At 40.9% G+C, this 19,928-nt stretch overlaps 1 protein-coding gene across 3 annotated transcripts; it reads right to left on the bottom strand.

Moving 5' to 3' along the window:
- Positions 1 to 6,690: 6,690 nt before the first annotated feature.
- On the bottom strand, positions 6,691 to 18,480 carry RNF138 (ring finger protein 138). Of its 3 annotated transcripts, none has more exons than XM_058833166.1 (7): positions 17,975 to 18,480; positions 16,912 to 17,077; positions 15,295 to 15,410; positions 12,332 to 12,400; positions 11,736 to 11,841; positions 10,851 to 10,924; positions 6,691 to 9,487 (listed from the first exon to the last, which is right to left on the bottom strand). In XM_058833166.1, exons 1-6 carry the CDS (start codon positions 18,433 to 18,435, stop codon positions 10,886 to 10,888), a joined length of 957 nt encoding a protein of 318 aa, XP_058689149.1. In that variant the 5' UTR covers positions 18,436 to 18,480; the 3' UTR covers positions 6,691 to 9,487; positions 10,851 to 10,885. The 3 variants fall into 3 exon arrangements, with proteins under 3 accessions (XP_058689149.1, XP_058689148.1, XP_058689147.1); XM_058833165.1 differs by having other exon boundaries at positions 10,851 to 10,958; positions 12,332 to 12,397; XM_058833164.1 differs by having other exon boundaries at positions 10,851 to 10,958; positions 17,975 to 18,477.
- Positions 18,481 to 19,928: the final 1,448 nt, after the last annotated feature.

Below are 19,928 nucleotides of genomic sequence, written 5' to 3'. Positions count from 1 at the left end.
AAGGGCTCTTCTTTAGTCTGGCTCTGATTTGATCCCAAGGTCTGGACATCCATGTTAACAACTGGATTGCATAAGGCAGGGATCTGCAGAACATATTCTGGCTTATTTCAAAACAAAAGAATTCATCTTGTACATGCAAGAACTACTCTGTGATGTGAGCGAAAGCACGGTAAATAGGAATAGTGATGATGATAATGCTTGCTTAAAAAATACCTTACAAGGGCTTTCTGTAGATGGTGAACTCAACAGAAATAGCACAATTTTGGTCTTACTACCTGATGCTGGAACAAAGCCTAACACTCTGCTTTTCTGCTCCCTTTTAAATGGAAATAATCACTACAATTCCCCATCTCACTTCTAAGATGTATCAACCACTACTAGGAGCTCACACCAAATTCTTGTCAATAGTAGATAGGGGCATGAAGAGTTGTATGATACTTTATATCATGACCACTGCTGCTTTCAAGACTGGCTAAAAAGTGAGTTACCTAAAGAAAACATTAGCAGGTGTGAGAATTGGCATATAGTGACACCAAAGAGAGAAAGCACAAAAAGTTATGTGCTAACACACACTGCTCTTTCATTAAACAAACTCAGAGTTTTGACACCTCAACTGGTCATCTAGTAAAATAAAGTAAGGTGCAATGGAAAAATAAAGAGTAAGCTAATAACAGAACTTCAGGCTTTTAAGATAGAAGCTCTTGAAAGAAAATTCAGTGTCACCCAGGAAGTAACTAAAATGGGCTTTTTAATACATGTTGAGAAGAAAATAATTCATGTAGGTGCACTCTTCAGGAAGTTTTTTTTCTGTCTAACCATGGAAGATTTTTTCCAATAGATCTTATCTACTTTTGTGACCATGTTCTCTACAATGACAAACATCTTGCCTTATTACTAACTTACTCTCTGTGGTCTGGCAACATACCTCTTATTTTTCTTCATGGTTTTCCTATGGGACTCCTTCTATTTTTCTTACCAGATGAATACAGCCATATCATACCTCCAAGACTGAGGCCCATAGTAAGAAATAACAGAGTATAACTGGAGATGAATTAATATACAGTAGTGCAACTTGAATAGACAGTGTGCATTTTCAGAAGAATAAAAAGAATGGCAGTCTTAGATTATGTCTTTGTTCCACAGCTACCAGGGCATATATGTTGAGGAATGCACCTGGTTGAGGCAGCTCAGCTTGCAAGCTGCAGACTGAGATGCCTGAGAGTCTTGTGAATGGTCAGGCTGAGAAGTTTCCTTAACGTATGACAGCCAAAATAATGTATGTCCTTTCTTGACACAGTCAGAGACCTGTGGAATTCAAGAATGTTATTTCCATTAACATTTTGATCTGCAAGTAGACCACTAGTATCCTGAGTGCAAGCTCTGAGTCTGAAGAAAAATAGAAACATTAAATGCAAAGGAAAAGGAGCAGGTCTTTAACTGGCTGATTGCTTTTTCCTTTCTTGCAGTTCTTTGCCTTGAACATGTTTCACAACTTTTACGAGTGCTAAGATATCTAATGAGCCCTGAGTAACTGTAAGAGACACCTGCAAAATCTGAGCTTTTGCCAGTCAATTACATTTCTTTCCCCACAGGCTCTCATGCTGCTTAAGAGAAACGAAGAAAATGAAAGACATCCGAGCTTGTTGTGGAGCTTGCTGCAGCTCAGTTGCAAGTGACTGCCTGGATCTCCTGCTGATCTTACTTTGTGAGCATCAGAGAGATGGAGAGCATCCCAAAGCAGACTGCATGTTCCTTGGGACAGGCACTGTGTCATCATGCCTTCCTAGTGGCACTGTTGCCTGTGGGCTCTTCCTAAGCACAGCATTAAAGATACTGCAGTGTTTTTCCCCTGCCTTGCTGCAGAAGAAGGAACATTCATCAGGCATCATCCAATGCAGATGGGAAGAATCATCTGTTTTACTCTTCTTTGTGAAGTTACAAAGCTTTGTAATAATACCGGAAGAGACAGTAATGGGGGAAGAAAGATTGGAAAAAAATGAAGGGAAGAGAGCAAGAATGCTCTCTTAAAAGCAAAAGGAACTTAATTGGAAAACAATTTCAGCTAACTACTGAGAACCATAAACCCAAGTAAAGTTAGTGATTTTAGTAGAATATAGTGATATAGTAAATACAGTGATTTTTTAGAATTTTTGGTAGGTAGTTTCATATTTTAATAGTTTTGTTAACCTTCTATAACATAGCAGAGATGCTTTGGTAATTTTGCCATCTGTACTGCTCAGCAAACAATGGTGATTCATGACTGCTCATTGACATTTGGGTGGAACCTATCTGATGGCAAGTTTCAGTGTCAGCTTTGAGTGATATGGATTCATTACATAACAGAAAAAGTGCTGGTTTGCAGAACATTATGTATCCCACTCACAGCAGTGCTTACAGCTTAAATGTGAAAAGAGCAGGAGGATACTTAGATGCTCTATTACCCTCAGATAGCGGATTGTCCCTTGCCCTGTCTCAAGCTTCCCGGATTATCTTCCACAAATTAAATTCACTTTTTCAGTTAATCTCCCAAACAGAGAGATACTGTTGCAGTGTTATATCCTTGGCTGATGAGGCAAAGCAGCAATGAAGATAAGAGTTGTCAGATAAACCTGAAAGATAATAGACCCTCAATCAAATCCAGAATCTTACAAGTTGAACACCTAAATATTTAAAGATAGGAAGCTCCAGTGTTTACCCAGCAGGTGTCACATGGGATGTAATGTAAAAAAGTGAAAATTACACTAGATATCTAATACAAGTGTTCCAACTACTTGCAGAGGAGCAAACAAGGCATGTTTGCTTTCATTAAGAGTTTATCAAGAAAATGAAGCAGACCTTCAGCTTCCTCGCCCTGCTTAGCTACGGGTAAATTAAAAAGTAAGGTTAAAAAGCAAATGGCAGAACCTTGGGTATAACATCACACACCTTCCTGCCTGCTGCCACTTCAGACATACTTTAACCATAATTTCTTGTACGTGTAAGAACACAATGCTTCATAAATTAAATAACTCATACGGGATTACACCTCCCTCCTTCTCCCAGGCTGCTGAATCATGTCTGACATGTTTTTACACAAACACATTTCATGATAAATATGAATCAGATTACGGTGTGAAACGAACTGTCACTGATGAGCAGCTACTGAAGTGCTTGTGGCTGGCCACTATCATGCCACTGCAGAAGCACGCTCCAGGGAGAATTCAGTCTCAGCTGAAGCAGTGTAAACCTTAGCTGCTACAATTGCTCCTTCACACCAGAGGGCTGTCCCAACCCCAGACTATCGTGAATGCCAAGAAGGGATAACGCAGCGCACCTGGACGGAGCACCTGGCAGCGCTCACAGCTCCGCAGCAGATGGAATGAGCGAGGGCGACGCTATGTGTGCAGCCTCACGAAAGGAGAAGTCAGGAAGGAGCTCTAACCCCTTGTCACTGTCACAGAATGCATCAGTCCCCAGCTGCCCCCGTGTGCCTCTCGCCTGCACTACAGCGCCCGAGCTCCAGAGGCCTCTGGAGAACGCCCTTGGGCAAGGAGAGCTCCTGCAAGTACGTGTCACATTGAATGCTCACTCGTGAACAGGGGAGCACTCCATCCTTCCCAGAGTGGAGTCCAGGGGGCAACACTGCTCACTTGCCACAGATGATAAACCAACGTACGTAAATCTCTAATTTTAAGGTTTTAAAGTAAGTTGCAAGTATTCTTTCTGTAGAATGGAATGACCCCAGCCAGTCTCTTAATCCCCCAAAATCCATAAAAGATTTATTGCATTTTATGAAACATCAGGAGAGAAATTCCGTATCTAATAGTGTTCTGGAGTACAACTACTTATTGAATTATCACCCTTACATACTTATTTAGAGTACCCAAAAATATTCAGTGCCCTCTGGTGGTTTGAATTATGAAAGACAAAAAAATAAAATCATACAAGAAACTACTCAAGTTTGATCAGTCTGACAACTAAGGTGATATGTGAATCTCACCTTCTCTTGCAGTAGGGCCACAGAAGTTACCTGGGAGAAAAAACATCCCACACTCTTCAGTCAATACCTGCAAAACCAGAGAACCTAACACAAGGTTTTCCAGGCAAAAAAGTATGCTATTACCATCAAAGAACCAGGCTTTGAGAAAAGGTTTTGATTTTCAACCTGATCCTAATCTCTCCAATCCTAAACCAGATCCTCCCCCTACAGAAAGCAACAAAGTAAATGCCTTAAAATATGTTTAAAAGCAATAAAATCTACCTGCTAAGACTTTCAGATTCTTTCCAAGTGCAAACACATTCTGAGAAAGATAAACTCCTCTAGCCACACAAGTAAACATGACTGGAGAACTCTGGAAATTATTGGTGCTAAGCTTCTTGGTTACTGTATTCACCCCTGCGGCCCACACCAGGCCCATATTAAGGGCACAGCCAGAGGAGCTTATAAAACATACAGAATATGAAACAATAATTAGTAGCCAAGTAATATAATTGTAGCAATTTAATTGCTGACTCCTTTAAAAGAGAGAAAATGGAGTGGGAGGGAAACACATAGTGTATATTTATGAGAACTGCTGTAGGGAAATGCATGTAGAGGAAAACAGGTGGTGAGACATTGGAACAGGTTTCCCAAGAAAGCTGTGCATGCCCCAGCCCTGGAATGTTCAAGGCCAGGCTGGATAGTTTTGAGCAACCTTCCAGTGGAAGGTGCCCCTGCCCATGGCAGGGGGTTGGTATGAGATTATCTTTCACGTTCATCCTAACGCAAGCCATTCAATGAAAAAATGAGTGACAGAAACGCAACAGTAGAGAAAGAATGTATAGTAACAGCAAGAAGCACTTTTCTCAGTGACTACACATCCTTCTAAGATTAAGCAAGTCATAATAACAGTATTCTGTCTCTAAGACCTGGGAAATAACCTACAGCTTCACAGAGGAAGCCTCTAGGAATGCCTCTAAATATATACAGAGTACTTTAAGGCACAAATTTGAAATAGAATCAAATGCTATTCCACAGAATGCATTTGGCAGTGATGACTCCCCCCTCCCTCCTTGACCTCAGTTTCCTAACAGTGTGACTCACGGTGAGGCAGTAATCGTAAAATTCACTTTCTTAGCTCTTTCCTGAGCATGTCCACAAAAACGTTACAAATAAGGCTGGTTAGAACTGGAAAATGAAGAGGTAAAAACTGGTCTTTCCCAAAGCAGACCTAGAGTCTGAGAAATACAATAAATTGTATAGACCTACTCCACCCATGAGACAAAAAACCCCCATGCTTTGACAGTAGTAAGTCTGGCAATTCCCTGGGAAGTAGAAATTTTAACATTATTGAAATGCCTTCTCATTGCAGACACCTTTGATTTTGTCTCCAATGTGTTTTCAAGTACAGCCACAACAGGAAACAAACCTGATTTCTGGAACAAATGTACACTGCATGGAGAACAGACCATGTAGTTTTTATGCCCTTTCATTGCTTGTTTCTCCAATTCTAAAAGAAACCTGAAGATGCCTGTCAGATATTCTTGCAGCTCTTTTGTCTCGCAGTAAGGCAGCCTTAGATGCTAGGTTCTGTAGTCATTTCACAAACGCACACTTTACCACATGTACTAAACACTGTCCCATCCCCTAACAGTATTCAGGAACTGGTGTGTCTGTTTCTGAATAAAACAAAGGATATAAAAAGTACACTATTCACTTTTATAGCAGAGTCACCACAGACACCCATTCAAACCTCACCAGACTTAAAAGTCAAATCTGAAAAAGAGGGACCCAGGAATGTTTCCCAAACACAGAAAGCCTTCTAGTTCCAACTACCTGTTGGAAGATAAACTGGGTGCACAAAAATACCCCTCTCTCCCTGGGACCAAGGCCCTAGCTTAAGACCGGAGAACAAAGGGAAGTTTTACAGAGCTCAAGTATCTTATAACCAAGATATTGCCAATGAGAATTAAACACATTACATGCATTCTCTCTTAAGTAGTGAAATATGAATTGCTGTAATAAAATCAAATCAAATGAAATCTCCAACAAAGGGCTAATAAAGAGATTCAGAAGATACAGAGGCTTACTTAGAGATCAGAAAATTAGATTAGAAAGAATAAATTAACAAAAAGTAAATTTACATAATTTTGTTACATTTCTGTCTGTTAAAGTAACACATTAAGTCAATTTTATTACTGCAATACCATCTGTGTGTCCTTAGAATGCAAAAGCACAAGAAATAACCAAAGTTTTCTTCAGCACAAGAACAGAGGGCAGAAGGATATATCAACTAGCTACCACCTTCCTGGTTAAAACTTGCAACTAGCCCAAGTTTACTTGCATTTTTTCTCAGAAAAGTATTGTATCTTCTGAGAAAATCTACATTTAAATAACAAGGTTTGTTAATGACCGCAAGTGTTACATACCTCTTTCTGTGGCCTTTTAGGACGTTATTTCTCTATTAACATTACATGGGAAAGCAAGAAACAAACATGGAAGCAAGAAATGATGCACAAAGTAGATCTGGGCCACCCTATAATCTTTTCTGATAGCTGGAAGTACCCAAGGTATGACATAAGGTAACCTGTCAGCTCACAGATGCATCACCAGTCACATCTCATCATTCCAGCAGCATACACACCATTCCAAAAACTCAAAGTGTATAGACATACAACTGATCACATATTTAAGTTTTAGAAAGCATCTGAAAAGGAAGAAGTAGCACCAAGGGAACTGATCATCTTTATTATGCAACAAAAAGAAAAATAGAAAATAAAATACTTTAATAGGAAAAAACCCAGAAGGTACAATTCAAACATAACGTACTGAAACCATACATAATGCAACAGGAGCATGAAAACATTGTTAAGAAGCAATCTTCTAGTACAGATTTCATTTTTTTGGGCATCCCCATCACAAACACACAGCTTTTTGCACATGTCTGAGTTTCAGTGAGAAAGATCATGACCAGCAGCAACATATTCAAATAGTTTAATTTTCATTAAATGCTTAACTAGTGAATGTATTGGATGCAATCGCTTAATATTAAAAGTACAAAATCTTAAGCAAGGCAGCACCTGCCAATACAAATTTTAAATAAAGAGGATAAATGTTTTGAAAGGTTTTTTTGTATTGCATTAATACACATTTGTTGCTTTAAAATGTGTATTCAAGTCTCTCAACATTTAAACATGACTAAAATGCTCATCAAGTGACAACTAATTATTGCTATAGAAAAAATTGCATCCCAGAGTTTTAAAACAGATGTCATTCCATTTGCAATTCCCAAGATATATTCAAGTAATAGAAATAACTAGTTCCAGTGTCCATGAGGCATTCAGAATCTGTATTGGCTGTAGGCATTTATTGCCAGATCATATAAACATTTTATTGAATCTAAAAAAGTTAGCTAAACTAATGTAACTGTTAAACTCCTTAGGAAACATAAGCAGTAATAAATCACCATAGTATGTGTTTTTATTTTAAAAAGGTAAAACTTCAGCATCAGGTACCTTGACGTTTAAGGGCACTGTTTCATAGTTGGCTTTACAGAGCAAAATTAAAAATCTGAATTTTTTTTTTGTTGGCTCAGTGAACCACTCCAAATCAGTATGTGGTTGCACATGCACTAGAGCTGACAGACAAGTGAGAATACACAGACGTGTATGGGGGCAAATAAGGAACTGGAATACAAGTTCCAAGTGTGGTCTGCTGTCAAAATACTGTAGTGAGATGGTAAAAAAATGCAAAAAGTGTTGTTATAAAAGGATATAACCTTCAGAGAAGTTATTTGAAATAGACAGCTATTTCTGAAATAGACAACTTGCTCTGAATTTTAGCCAGCAATGCCTTCAATAATGTTTTACACTCATAAAAAAATTAAGATAGAAAAGTTAAGATGTATAGTGGGTTAGTAACAACACTCAATAAATTAGAACTTGCAGTTCTGAAACACATTACATTGTAAAATGAGGCAGTTCAACCTTACCAGTTTTGGAATATGAAATACCTCAGCATTTAAAGAATCAAAACCTCTATTTGGAGAGTAACAGGGAGGCAGGGCATGAGAAGCAGACTGTACTTTGGCTGCACAACTGATACTACTACACATAAATCACAATCTAGACTAAGAAAATTACTGGGGGTGTTTTCCACCACATATGCGATGCTCATTAATAATGATAGCTTGATAATGGGTAATGGAAACAGAGAATGCAGTCAGTCCTAACAGCTGTATGTTCAGAACACTATTTAAAATTTTGAAATGTATGCTGTGCAGCCTTCTTTCCCCTTCTCCCTTTTAGCATTATATAATAAGATTTTCAAAGTTTTTACAAATGGATTTTCCATTGAGATTCAAAATTGCATTATTACTATTTTCTCCAATTTTAACAATGCTCTTGTTGGGAAGGCAGAGATCTGGAACAGGAACTGTTAAAATATGTTGGTAACTATTTTAGAGTAAGTTTCTTTCTCCTTAACTGCTTTTAGAAGCCTTTGGATGCAGGAGGTGTACAGTTTTCAAACAGCTTTACAAAAATAAAAGTTTTGGTAGGTGTGAAGCCAGTTTAGTTGTTGCCTTCCATGAAAGACAGGACAGACCAAAACAAATGCAAGACCAGAAGTTCTTTCAAATGCAAGACCAGAAGTTCTTAAAAAGCTCCAGTAAAATCTGGTCACAGGCATAGGCCAAAAAAGTATACCTTTCTGCATGTCATCTTGATTTGCTCAGAAAATACGTAATCTTCCTTAGGAGTTAGGAGTACAGAGAATAGTCTTCAGTCATCACATTAGTAAGCAAGCATCCTATTTTAGTTATTCCCAAAGAGGAAAAGACAAATTTAGTTATTCCTAGGCAATGGCATCATTCTTTCTCAATGAAAGGTGAAAAAAGCCCTGCTCTGCATTGTTAATCTATAGAAATGAAATATTTTAATATTTTAAGCTGTTATTTTCAGTCACATAGGAATAGTAAAAAACAAATCACAACATCAAAATAAAATTAGTCCTTGGAAGGACAAATGCCTGTCCTCGGCAGGAAGGGAAAAAAAATTAAATTATAAGACACCTTAGAAGACAGCTGAACTTGAAGAACCCCAACAGAGCATCACTACATGTCTTTCTAAAGATACTTTCAAAGTTGGTTTTGGTGAATTAAAACATCCTACATTAATCGTATGAACATGTAATTAACAGAGTAGTAAAAGTTAGAGAATATCAAGACAAGAGTGAGAAGTTCCAAAAATGTCCCTAATTCCATACGGGCAGAACTCAAGTCAAGATGTCAAGGTTGAGCTTCAATAAAATCATTTATCAGAAGTCTTTATGAGCGTGAAAAGAAGCTTAGCCCAAAAAGTGGTTACTGAACAATTTTTATTAATATACCCTTCGGATCACCAACAGAATAAAGTAATTTTTCTCTCAGATAATCAGTATGAAGATGAAGGGGGCTCTACTTTAAAAGTTCACATGACAGGATTCTTGAACTGCATTTTGGTATTGGGCTTCTTCATCAAGCTGAAGATTCTAAACAAAATGAAAACATCATCAAAATGGACAAATATTCAAGATATGGCATAGTCATTAGTTTAATCTTCATCTTCTGTTTTTACATAGGAAATGGCACCTTGACAAACACTCTTTATCTTTATGCTACTATATGATTGTTTATATTGCACAGAATCTTTTATTGAACCAAGTACCAAGAGACACATGAGACAGGTGAAGAATCAGTTGAGTGGGACAAGACTCATTAAGCAGAAGGGTCCCTCTCCTCTCCCTGGCTTGATTACATTATGGAACAGCCAGCTCAGGAAAGCTGACTGTGTCATGCAATTCTTTTAACAGGGCTTCTAACCAGCCAAAACATCCTCCATTAATAAAAACAAAATGGCATCCCCAGACAACACCAATCATAGATTGTTGTGAATACACTGCTTAAAATGAGAAAGCAAACACAGAACACAAAAAGTCTGCTACTTTTTGCAGAAATATCCTCCAGGTTCTTAATATGCCAGAGTAATCAATCCCTTAAGTACAACTCTGGCAGTTTCCCCAGTTTTAGGTCATCAAACATGCACTCATGGTGAAGAACCCAATCCCCTCTATCAAACCCTAGTTCTTCAGGCCTTTATCACAGTTAACTCAAAGGACAAGATAGATCATCTTTGCCATCCTGACCCAGTGAGGCTGGCTGTTGCACACCCCAAAGCCTGTCAAACTCTGTAGAAAAAGCCACAAACTTTCCAGCTCCCTGATCCCACATGCAGAACCCAAATGGTTGGCTTGACTTATGAATCAGCGATTGACTACATCTGTGTATACAGTTCTGCACCTACTTCAAGGTCATTTACTCAAAGAGAGCCTGAAAAGAGGCAGACTAAACTGATTAAGTGACACATCTCTTTTTCAGTCTCTCTCACAACAAACAGGAAGAGCAGCTGTAGCAGCAATATCAGCTAGTCAAGCCACACACTGAGTCCTGAGAATATATTTTCACAATTTCTGCATTAAAAGGTCAACAATGTCCATAAAACAGAGTGGCATCTATTTCATTTCCCCTAGAAACAGCAGTAATAAGCTGTTCTAATAAACAGAGTAAAAGCAATAAATAGATTAGATTGAGAACATTAAACCAAAGACTTAACTCATCAGCTTGGAGCTGTTTAACTACTGACAACACCTATTCCCAGTAGCACTTCACGTTGATAACAAAGTTTAAGAACACATAGGTCTGCTTCTGAGTTCCATACAGAACAGAAACACAGCATGTCCAGAGTTGTACATGTACTTTTGTATATGTTAAGTACAAAATTTTTATTTGGCATTTTGATTTTTAGAAAAAAAAATAACATTTTTTCCTCCATACATCAAAGAAGAAAAAGCTTACCACAAATTCTCCGTAGTCAAACCGGTGTCTTAGATTTAGATGGCTAACAAGATTTCTAGTAACCTGGTTAGTATCTGCCCAAGGAAGAGATACACAAATAGGACAGATCTGAATTTGGAGTGGGAAGGGAAGAAACAGAATGAAAAAAAGTTATTGGCGATACAGAATGCATTAAAGACATGTTCTACAGGAATAACTAGTCTATTACTCATCCACTACCAAAATACAGTAAGACATTAATATCAAATCATACTGCTAAGTACGCTTTTCCTCAATTGTGTAACACTCAAAAATTACATTTCAACTTGGTCAATTTCTAAAATGTTTCTCTTAGGAGTGGAAGATTATCTTACCTGTCTGAGTTAATTTAGAAAAGTGACTACTGCATCCTACTTATTGTTTGGGAGATTTTTCATACAACTGAGACGATCAAGTAAGTCAAAAGAAAAAATAACACACTGTACAGATGAAAATAATAGAAAATCAAACAGGTTTTTCTCTTTCAGACTCTCTGGTTACTTTGGATTACTTTTCAAGTGGCTGTAGGTTTCATATGAAACAGTAGTTACATTACAACTGGGATTCTATAGAAACAGATTTGAACTACTAAATAAAGAAGAGTTAAGCATCAGGCTCAAAAACTAAGCCTGTTTCAGATCAAGATAAATAACACAGCTAAGTCAGAAATGCCTTAGAACCAGCAGGCTGGACATGAAACGTTCTCACATCAAAGTCACTCCTCAATTTAAATGCACTGCATGAAGTGTATTGTCTGTCTTTCTCAAACCACAGTGATTGTTACAGATATAGACTAACACAGTTAAAGCTGTCCACATAATTACAATGAAAGTAGCTTAAAAAACATACATAAGCAACTCCACTTACCACAGGAACGATCTGATAAAGATGTCTATTATTACAGTGATCCAGCAAGCGCTGTCTAGTAAAATTGGCTTCCTGACACAGGGGGCATTTGAAGGTTGGGTGTCCACTGTAAACAGAAACACAACAGTATTTAACAGAAAAGAGTTTCAGAAGTAGTGTTAAGCAAGCATACAAATGAAGCTATCATTGTTTTCCCTTGCTTTGGTAACAACAGAAAAACCCCCCCCACCCCTACTGACATATTAGCAGATCTAAAGGCATCCCAGTGCTACTACCAAACTGCAATTTTGAAGTACATTTACAATTGGTATGCCTAAATGCACTCTTCTGAGACTTGGTTTCTTTTGTTCCCACTGCAGCTACACCCTGGTTTTGCTTTTTTGTAACACCTTTTAGTCCATCCTTCAACAAAGTACTGAAATATCCAAATTCTAAGAAATAGATAGAAGTGTACAAGAAACTACAGGACTCTATAAATATAGCTCCTGCTGGTTTTGTGTGGGTTTTTTGTGTTTTAGTTTTTCCATTAGCAGAAGTTTGCACTGTGACTATCAGAATCTATTTTAATAACAACTATAGACAAGTAAGCAACCTACCTTGTTTCTCCTTGAAGTATTTGATTATTAGCCATCTCGCCAGTATCAGATATCATATCACTCCTGCTACTTGAAATTAAGAAAAAAAAACAATGAAACTTGAGATTATTTTACTCAACTATCAACATTTTAAAAGTTTAACAGCAACAGAAGTAGGGGGAAATATACATTAAGTCCCATGAATTTCAAGGCAAACTACAATGGCACATATCCTAACCCTCACAACTTTTCCTTTGGATCAACCTATGTCTCAGTATTTTCAGAATCACCATGGCTGAAAGAAACCTTCAAGATTATCTGTCCAACTGTCAACCCAGCACGACCATTATCACCCCTAAATCATATCCCCAAGTGCCACATCCAGACACCTCTTGAATACCTCCAGAGATGGTGACTCCACCATCACCCTGGGCAATTTATTCCAATGCCTGACCACGCTCTTTTGGTAAAAAAAACCAAAAACTTTCTGCTATCTAATCTGAACATTCCCTGGTGCAACTTAAGGCCATTTCACCTCGTTCTTTTACTTCAAGACATGGCAGAAGAAACTGACCCTCCCCTCAAAACAACCTTGTCTCAACTAACTGCAGCAATGAGGTCTTCCTTGAGCTTCCTTTTCTCCACAATAAACAACCCCAGCTCCCTCAGCTGCCCACCATAGGACTTGTGCTCCAGACCCTTCCCCAGCTCCACTGCCCTTCTCTGAAATCGCTCCAGCACCTCAATGTCCTCCTTGGATTCAGTGGCCCAGAACTGAACACACGATTTGACGTATGGCCTGACTGCTGAGTTCTGGGGGACCATCACTGCCCTGGTCCTGCTGGCCACACTACTCCTGATGCAGGCCAGGATGCCACCTGGTCACACTGTGAGATTGTGGCTTAAACTGTCAACCAGCACCCTCTGGTCCTTTTCCATTGGGGCACTTTCCAGCCACTTTTCCCCGCAGCCTGTGCAGCCAGTGCTGTCTGGAGTTGTTGTGACCAAACTGTGAGACCTGACATTTGGCCTTGTTGAACCTCACACCATTGGCCTCAGGCCATTGATCCAGCCTGTCCAGATCCCTCTGCAGAACCTTCCTGCCCTCCAGCAGATCAACACTCCCACCCAACTTGCTATCATCTGCAAATTCACAGAGAGAGCACTCAATCCACTCATCCAAATCAACAATAAAGGTGTTAAACAGGAGTGGCCCCAAACTGAACCCTGGGAAGCACCACTAGTGACCAGGGGCCAACTGGATGTAACTACATTCACCACCTGTCTCTGGGCCTCCCCATCCAGTTAGTTTTTTCACTCAGTGAAGAGCACACCTGTCCAAGCCATAGCCTGCCAGCTTCTCCAGAAGAGTACAGTGGGACTTCGTCAAATGTTTTCCTGAAGTCTAGACAGACAGCATCCACAGTTAGCCCCTCATCTACTAAGCGGGTCACTTTGTCATAGAAGGAGATCAGGTTGGTCAGCCAGGACCTGACTTTTGTAAACCCATGTTGGCTGGGCCAGATTCCCGGGTAGTCCTGCACATGCTACATGATGGTACTCAGGATGATCCGCTCCATTACCTTCCCTGATACACCCAAGTATTAGACTGACACCTGTCAGTCTGACAGGTCTGTAGTTCCCTGGATCATCCTTCTGCTCCTTCACATAGATGGACATTACATTTGCTGATTTCTAGTCAACTGGGACCTCTCTGCACAATTTAATTACCACGGTGATGCTTGGTGGCTTACTACACAACTTCACAGCAAAGTGGCATATAACACAACAAAGACTTAGTCAACAAGACTGGCAATGCTGGTGACAGCCAAGTAGCTCAAAAAGCATTACGAACTATATGAATGTAACACAGGTAGCACTTTCTAAGTTATTTTGGCCTAGGAAGGTTTAAATAGGCCTTTAACTGCCACGTAGTCACACAAATAGTTTGCAACTTTCAACTACAGCAAGGTAAGTTTTCTTATGCTGAACATCAAATAAACTTTTTTTCCTAAAGGAAGAGTAAAGCAGAAGAACATTTTAGAAGTAAATTTGACCGTATATGCTCCTCTACCTAAGCCAGAAGAAACTGTATAGACATGCTAAGAACATGGATATTTAAAGTCACAAATATGGTAATGGTAAATTTTTTTATACTTCTGTGATATTATAATCACAGGTATTCTACTGTGGCAAACTGTATAAATAGTGATATCAGAATATGCAGACACTTCTGTGAAACATTGCTGCAGCTAATTCCAGTTACAGCTTCAGCTTTCAATAGACTGATTTGTTGAAAGCCAAACAGACAAGTTCAGACTACTAAAAATAGAAAATCAATGGGAAAAAAAAATAAAGGATGGGATATATATAATAAAGCTCTGTGAAATGAACACATAAAAAGCTTTTCAAAAATAACCAAAAATCCTCAATCCCTACCATTAGTGAGAATTTATGGGGAAAAAAAATTAGCTTTACTGCCTGAAAACAAATGGCAAGTGTCATTTGATTTTACAGTGTGTAGCACACTAGAGTTCCTTATATATTTCATAAGGGATCTGCTCAAAATAAATTCAATCAAAAAGCAAAAGCTTGCACAGTAATGTTTTGAAACAGGATACCCATTAAAACAAACTTAGGAAAGGGGAGGGGGAATAAAAATAGACAGGAACTTCTCCAGAGGTAAATATTATGAAATATGTTACAAAGCAAGCTGCCCAAATGCTGTCAAGGTAAGGAAAGCAAGCTACAAATATTAAATACTTCTTAGGAGAGTCTCTAGAAGACATTTCAAAGCCTTCATGCAGAAAGGTTTTCTTCTGTCTGCTAAGAATAGAGAAAAATACCTGGAAAAACTCGTATTTTGAATCACGAAATATTATTAATTAATGCAAATAGAAGGAATGCCCTGGAAAAAAGTACTCTCCATGGGGTGAGGGGTGGGGAAAGAAGATGTACAGTTACACACAGAACACCCTGATTACCTGTTCCCTGTTGCATCTTGGGAAATCTGTAAGTTTGGAATAATTGAAGAAACACCATATTCATCCTGATACTTCTTACACGTTTTATAATGCTGTCTCATCCATGAAAATCTAACCTGAAAATAAAATGCCAAATTATTCAAATCATATTAAGCAATCCAGGGATAGAAAGAAGGAAGAGATAATTCTGCCAACAGAAAGCAATGCATGCAGGAATTATTTAGACCTCATCGGCAGCAGAAACCAGAATTTGTGTCTCCCTTCTGAGCATGAATACTTTCTTCACCAACAGGACATCTCTGATTCCTCTCTCCTCAGAGCCAGTGTCACTCTGTGAGACTGGAGAACACTGCCACTCAAACTGCTGGACATCTGAGAGCTCTCAGGGATGAAAGATGCAAGCAAACACCATTTAACTGAAAAAAAAGTCACTGGAACTACACATCCCAGATCCACGATCAATAGGTGATGAGCTATAACAGAGTGGCTGTGAGGATCGGATAAGCACCACTGCTCCTTCAGTCTTCTCTGGCCTGCTGTTACCTCATGCAGAGGAACATTTTCTTTTTGCATTAGGTGTGTTCCTTTACTCAGTGGCAGGGGAGGGAAAAAAAATAGGTGAATGATCACCAGCTTAAGGCCGCCTATTGACCTTTAATTCAAATTAAGAGAATGAGTTGCTTTTATTTGTCAGAAGACAGCTCTGCTGGACATGCCCTAAATCTGAATTCCAGGTCCAACAGCACTGTCAGAAGGTGCTCACAGGTCTAGAGGCTGAACAAGATTGTATCTCACATGCCTGTGCCTAAATTCCATTGAAGTTATTCTGTTTGGTTCTTCCTTCCCATTCACCAACTTGCTATCAGTTTCTTTCTCCTCACTTTTCATCCCAATGAATCATGTGGAACAATGCAAGCAGCTGATGATTCCATTAGTGCTGATCTTCACATTGGCAGAAGGTGAAATGCAACCAACATAAAAACTACCTGGATTTGATGCATTTTGTTATAAACAAAAAGTGTGGCTGAAATCCTGAATCTGTTTATAGCAAAAGAGACGTTACTCTTGGTTTCAGTGAGGGTCAAGATTTCACCCAGTGTTCCAAACATAATGAATCCTTTAAGGGGATAGGAAATGAAAGGAATGTAAAAGGACTGATGGGGAAGGAGGAAATTACATATGATTGATCATGTGGGCACTGCTACTAATCAACTCACATTTTTTTGGTTTTAAATTAAATTTTATGGCAGCTAAAAGCAGTTGCATTTCCATACTGAGAGTTTCTGAGGTTTTCCATGTATCTGCAATTTTCATGTTCAGCTCCTTAACTTTCCTTTTGCCAGTTTTATAGCTATACCCTTTTTTTCCATCTTTTTAGGGAAAAACTGGCACTCCACTTAAAATGCCTTTATTGACAAATTCAAGATGCTCTTTCAGTTTACACATGTTAGGTACAGCTAGCAGGCACTGCATGCCCAGTATACATACAAGCCATACAAAGCTAAGTTCAAACTGCTATAGGCTCTTCAGCTCCAAGAGGAGAATGACACACAGTAAAGGTGTGTCCGGAGAAAAACACAAAAAAATTATTCAACTTTTTTAAAAGTTTTACTCTACCTGCTTCTCACAGCATCTACAGCCCCCAGAAGCTTTCTTCATACTGTTTTCAACATCTAGAGCCCTTTTGGGATATGTTCTTTCTTTTTTAGTCACGCTCCCCCGGCAGAGAGGACAATGTGTTCCACTTTCTCTTATAGCTGTCAAGAAGCACTTCCTGCAAAACCTAAATTGAAAAGTTACCACAAATACAGGTTAGCAAAATATACAGAGTTACATACTTTGTCCTTGAAGAGAGCTGGATGATTGTTAGCGGGGGAGGTATATAAAAAAAAAAAAAAAAAAAAAAAGAGGTATCAGAGTAATAGTTTGCCAAATACAAAGTTCGGTATTTAAAAGAAATATGAAATAATGGTGCTTACAATGAAGTACATGGAAATCAGGGGAGCTTGGCAATGCACTCTAGGTAAAACTCTTCTTATTTATTGACTAGTACTACCGAGCTGCACACCAGATTGATCACTAATGAGATATTAAATGGCGCAGCAAGCACGTGATTTTCGATAATCTTATCAAAGTAACTTCTGTTTATTGTGCTTAAGCAGAGCCAAGACCACTGCAAAGCTTCATTCAGCGCGCGTTTCCAGAGACCTCAGCTCACCAGCTTTTGCAGCTCTCTTTCCTTACGCACCAGCTGCCAAAGCTATTTTGCTTTTCTACAAAGTGGCACGTTGTAATCAAACGTCCCTCTGGAAAAAAAATGCTGAATAGATGAGCTGAAAAGAGAGAACAACTCACACTACCGTCCTTGTTCGAAAAGGAACGGGGAAAACCACGAAGTTAAAAACCGCGAGTTAGCTCAGACAGCACAGCGAAACTCCCCCACCGCCGACCAGACACCCGGGGAGGTGGGGGGGGCTTCTCCTAAATGACCGGTCCTTGTCGGCTACAAAAGAAAGAGGCGAGGGGAGGCTGGGGCGGCACTGGGCTCGCATCCTCACCGCCAGCGGCTCCAGGCCGAGGGTCCGTGCGCCGGGAGCGGGGGGAGCCGAGGATCACAAGGCGGAGAGCCGGAGGAGGCGAGGAAAAGGCTTGGGAAGGGGCGGGGGGTCGGGATACCCACACGTGCTGGCAGTTGGCGGTCCTCACGGGCGTTTTGAACACCTCCTGGCACACCGGGCAGTAAAAATCATCCTCGCTGAAGCACGCCGGGGCCGCCGCGGCCCCCTCGGCCATGGCAACACGTAAGGGCCTCTCCGCCAGGACCGGGGACGACGAACAAGCCCCGCCCTGGCGGGCAGAGGAGAGCCCGGCCCCGCTTCGCTCTCGGGGGGCGCTGCCGGGGGTCCGAGAGTGGATGGCTGGGGGCACCGGCACAGGGTGGGATCCGGGCCGGGCAGCGGCGGGGCAGCGGAACGAGCCCGGCCGGGGCTCCGCCTGCCGCCCCTCGCGGCTCCTCCCGCCCGGCCCGCGGCGAGCCCCGCCCCGCGCTCTACCTGGCGCTGCCCGGAGAGGAGGGACCCGGCAGCTCCGGCCGCGCTCCCGGCGGCACCCGGGGGGCGGGGGCGGGGCCGGGGTTTCCATGGCGATCGCCTCCCGGCCCGGCAGGGCTGCTACGACACGGCCCCCGCTCCGCCCTGACCGGGAGGCTTCCCCGCTCCGCCCACCGCGCTGCGCCCGCCCCGCCGCCCTTCCGCGCAACAGCCGCGCCTCAAAGCTGCACGGTGACGCCGCTCAGGCTCTGGCTTATTTCTAGATCTGGTTACTTGAAGATTTAGAAGATTTCTAATCGTCCAGTCTCCCTGTACTCAGCACCGGTCAGGCCGCACCTCGAATCCAGTGTTCAGTTCTAGGCCCCTGACACCGGGAAGGACACTGGGGTGCTGAAGCGAGACCAGAGAAGGGCAGCAGAGCTGGTGAGGGGTCTGGAGCATAACTGAGGAGCGGCTGAGGGAGCTGGGGTTGCTTGTCCTGGAGAAAAGGAGGCTTGGGGGTGACCTTATCGCTCTCAGTCTGAAAGGAGGGTGTAGTCAGGTGGGGATCGGCCTCTTCCCCCAGGTAACAAGTGACAGGACAAGAGGAATCAGCCTCAGGCTGTGCCAGAGGAGGTTTTGGTTGGACACCAGGAGGAATTTCTTCCGGATGATTAAACATTGGAATGGGTTTCTCAGGGAGGTGATGGCATCAGCATTCCTGGGGATTTTTAAGAAAGGATGGGACATGGGACTTAATGCTGTGCTATAGCTGACAATGGTGGTGTTCTGTTATAGGTTGGATTTGATGATATCAGAGGTTTTCTCCAACCTAACTGATGCTGGAATTCTGTGGCTGGCACTAGTGGTCATTTTATTGAGTAGTTTCAGTGGTATTTCTCAGAGTTGGGGCAAGTTTTCAGCCTCCTGAATGATCCTGACCAAAAAAAAAAAATAAAAATCTTAATTCAGTGGTATCACTGTGCTTTTCTTCCAGAATAAGGACTTTAAAGAATATCTGTCTATCTGTATAGTGATGCCAACAGATTCGTCCAGATACAGAAGACTTTTGGACCTATTAAGCATATCTAGCACTAATCTCATCTGGACATAACTCTTGGCATATAAACAAAAAGTAAAATGTTGAGAATGCTTTAAAAAGAAAGAGATTTGTAGAGAGTATATAAATTATATTAATTTATGAAGGTGATAATCATAATAAATCTAAGATTCAGACTAGGCTTGGTCTTTTTTGCTCAGAGATTATAGAATGGTTTGGGTTGGAAGGGACCTTAAAGATCATCTAGTTCCATCTGCTGTGCCCTGGGCAAGGACACCTTTCACTAGTCCAGGTTGCTCAGAGCTCCATCCAAACCTGGGCTTGAACACTTGCAGGAATGGAGCATCCACAACTTCCACAACAACCTGTTCCAGTGCCAGGACTGAGAGAAAATGGATCCTTCATCTTGGTTTTCCCTGTCTCCTTGGCAGCAGCTGTCTGTACCATAGTTAGATGTTCAGAGGAGATCTCTAGGTGGGGAGGTCCCCCTCTCTGGCGTGGGGTTAGACTTTCGGGAGAGAGTGCAAAACATTCAGAGCTGTGGT

Source organism: Poecile atricapillus, chromosome 2 (assembly GCF_030490865.1).
Source record: "Poecile atricapillus isolate bPoeAtr1 chromosome 2, bPoeAtr1.hap1, whole genome shotgun sequence".
In the NCBI taxonomy this organism is placed as follows: domain Eukaryota; kingdom Metazoa; phylum Chordata; class Aves; order Passeriformes; family Paridae; genus Poecile; species Poecile atricapillus.
The sequence above is the reverse complement of the archived record's forward strand: the minus strand, read 5'-3'. Positions and strand labels throughout refer to the sequence as shown.

Coding starts and splice junctions, on each gene's coding strand:
- RNF138 (XM_058833164.1), bottom strand. CDS start 18,435: ATGGAAACCCCGGCCCCGCCCCCGCCCCCCGGGTGCCGCCGGGAGCGC. Junction 10,959..11,735: donor TTTATCAGATCGTTCCTGTG/GTAAGTGGAGTT, acceptor CTCCAAATTCAG/ATCTGTCCTATTTGTGTATC. Junction 9,488..10,850: donor TTGACTACGGAGAATTTGTG/GTAAGCTTTTTC, acceptor CATTTTGTTTAG/AATCTTCAGCTTGATGAAGA.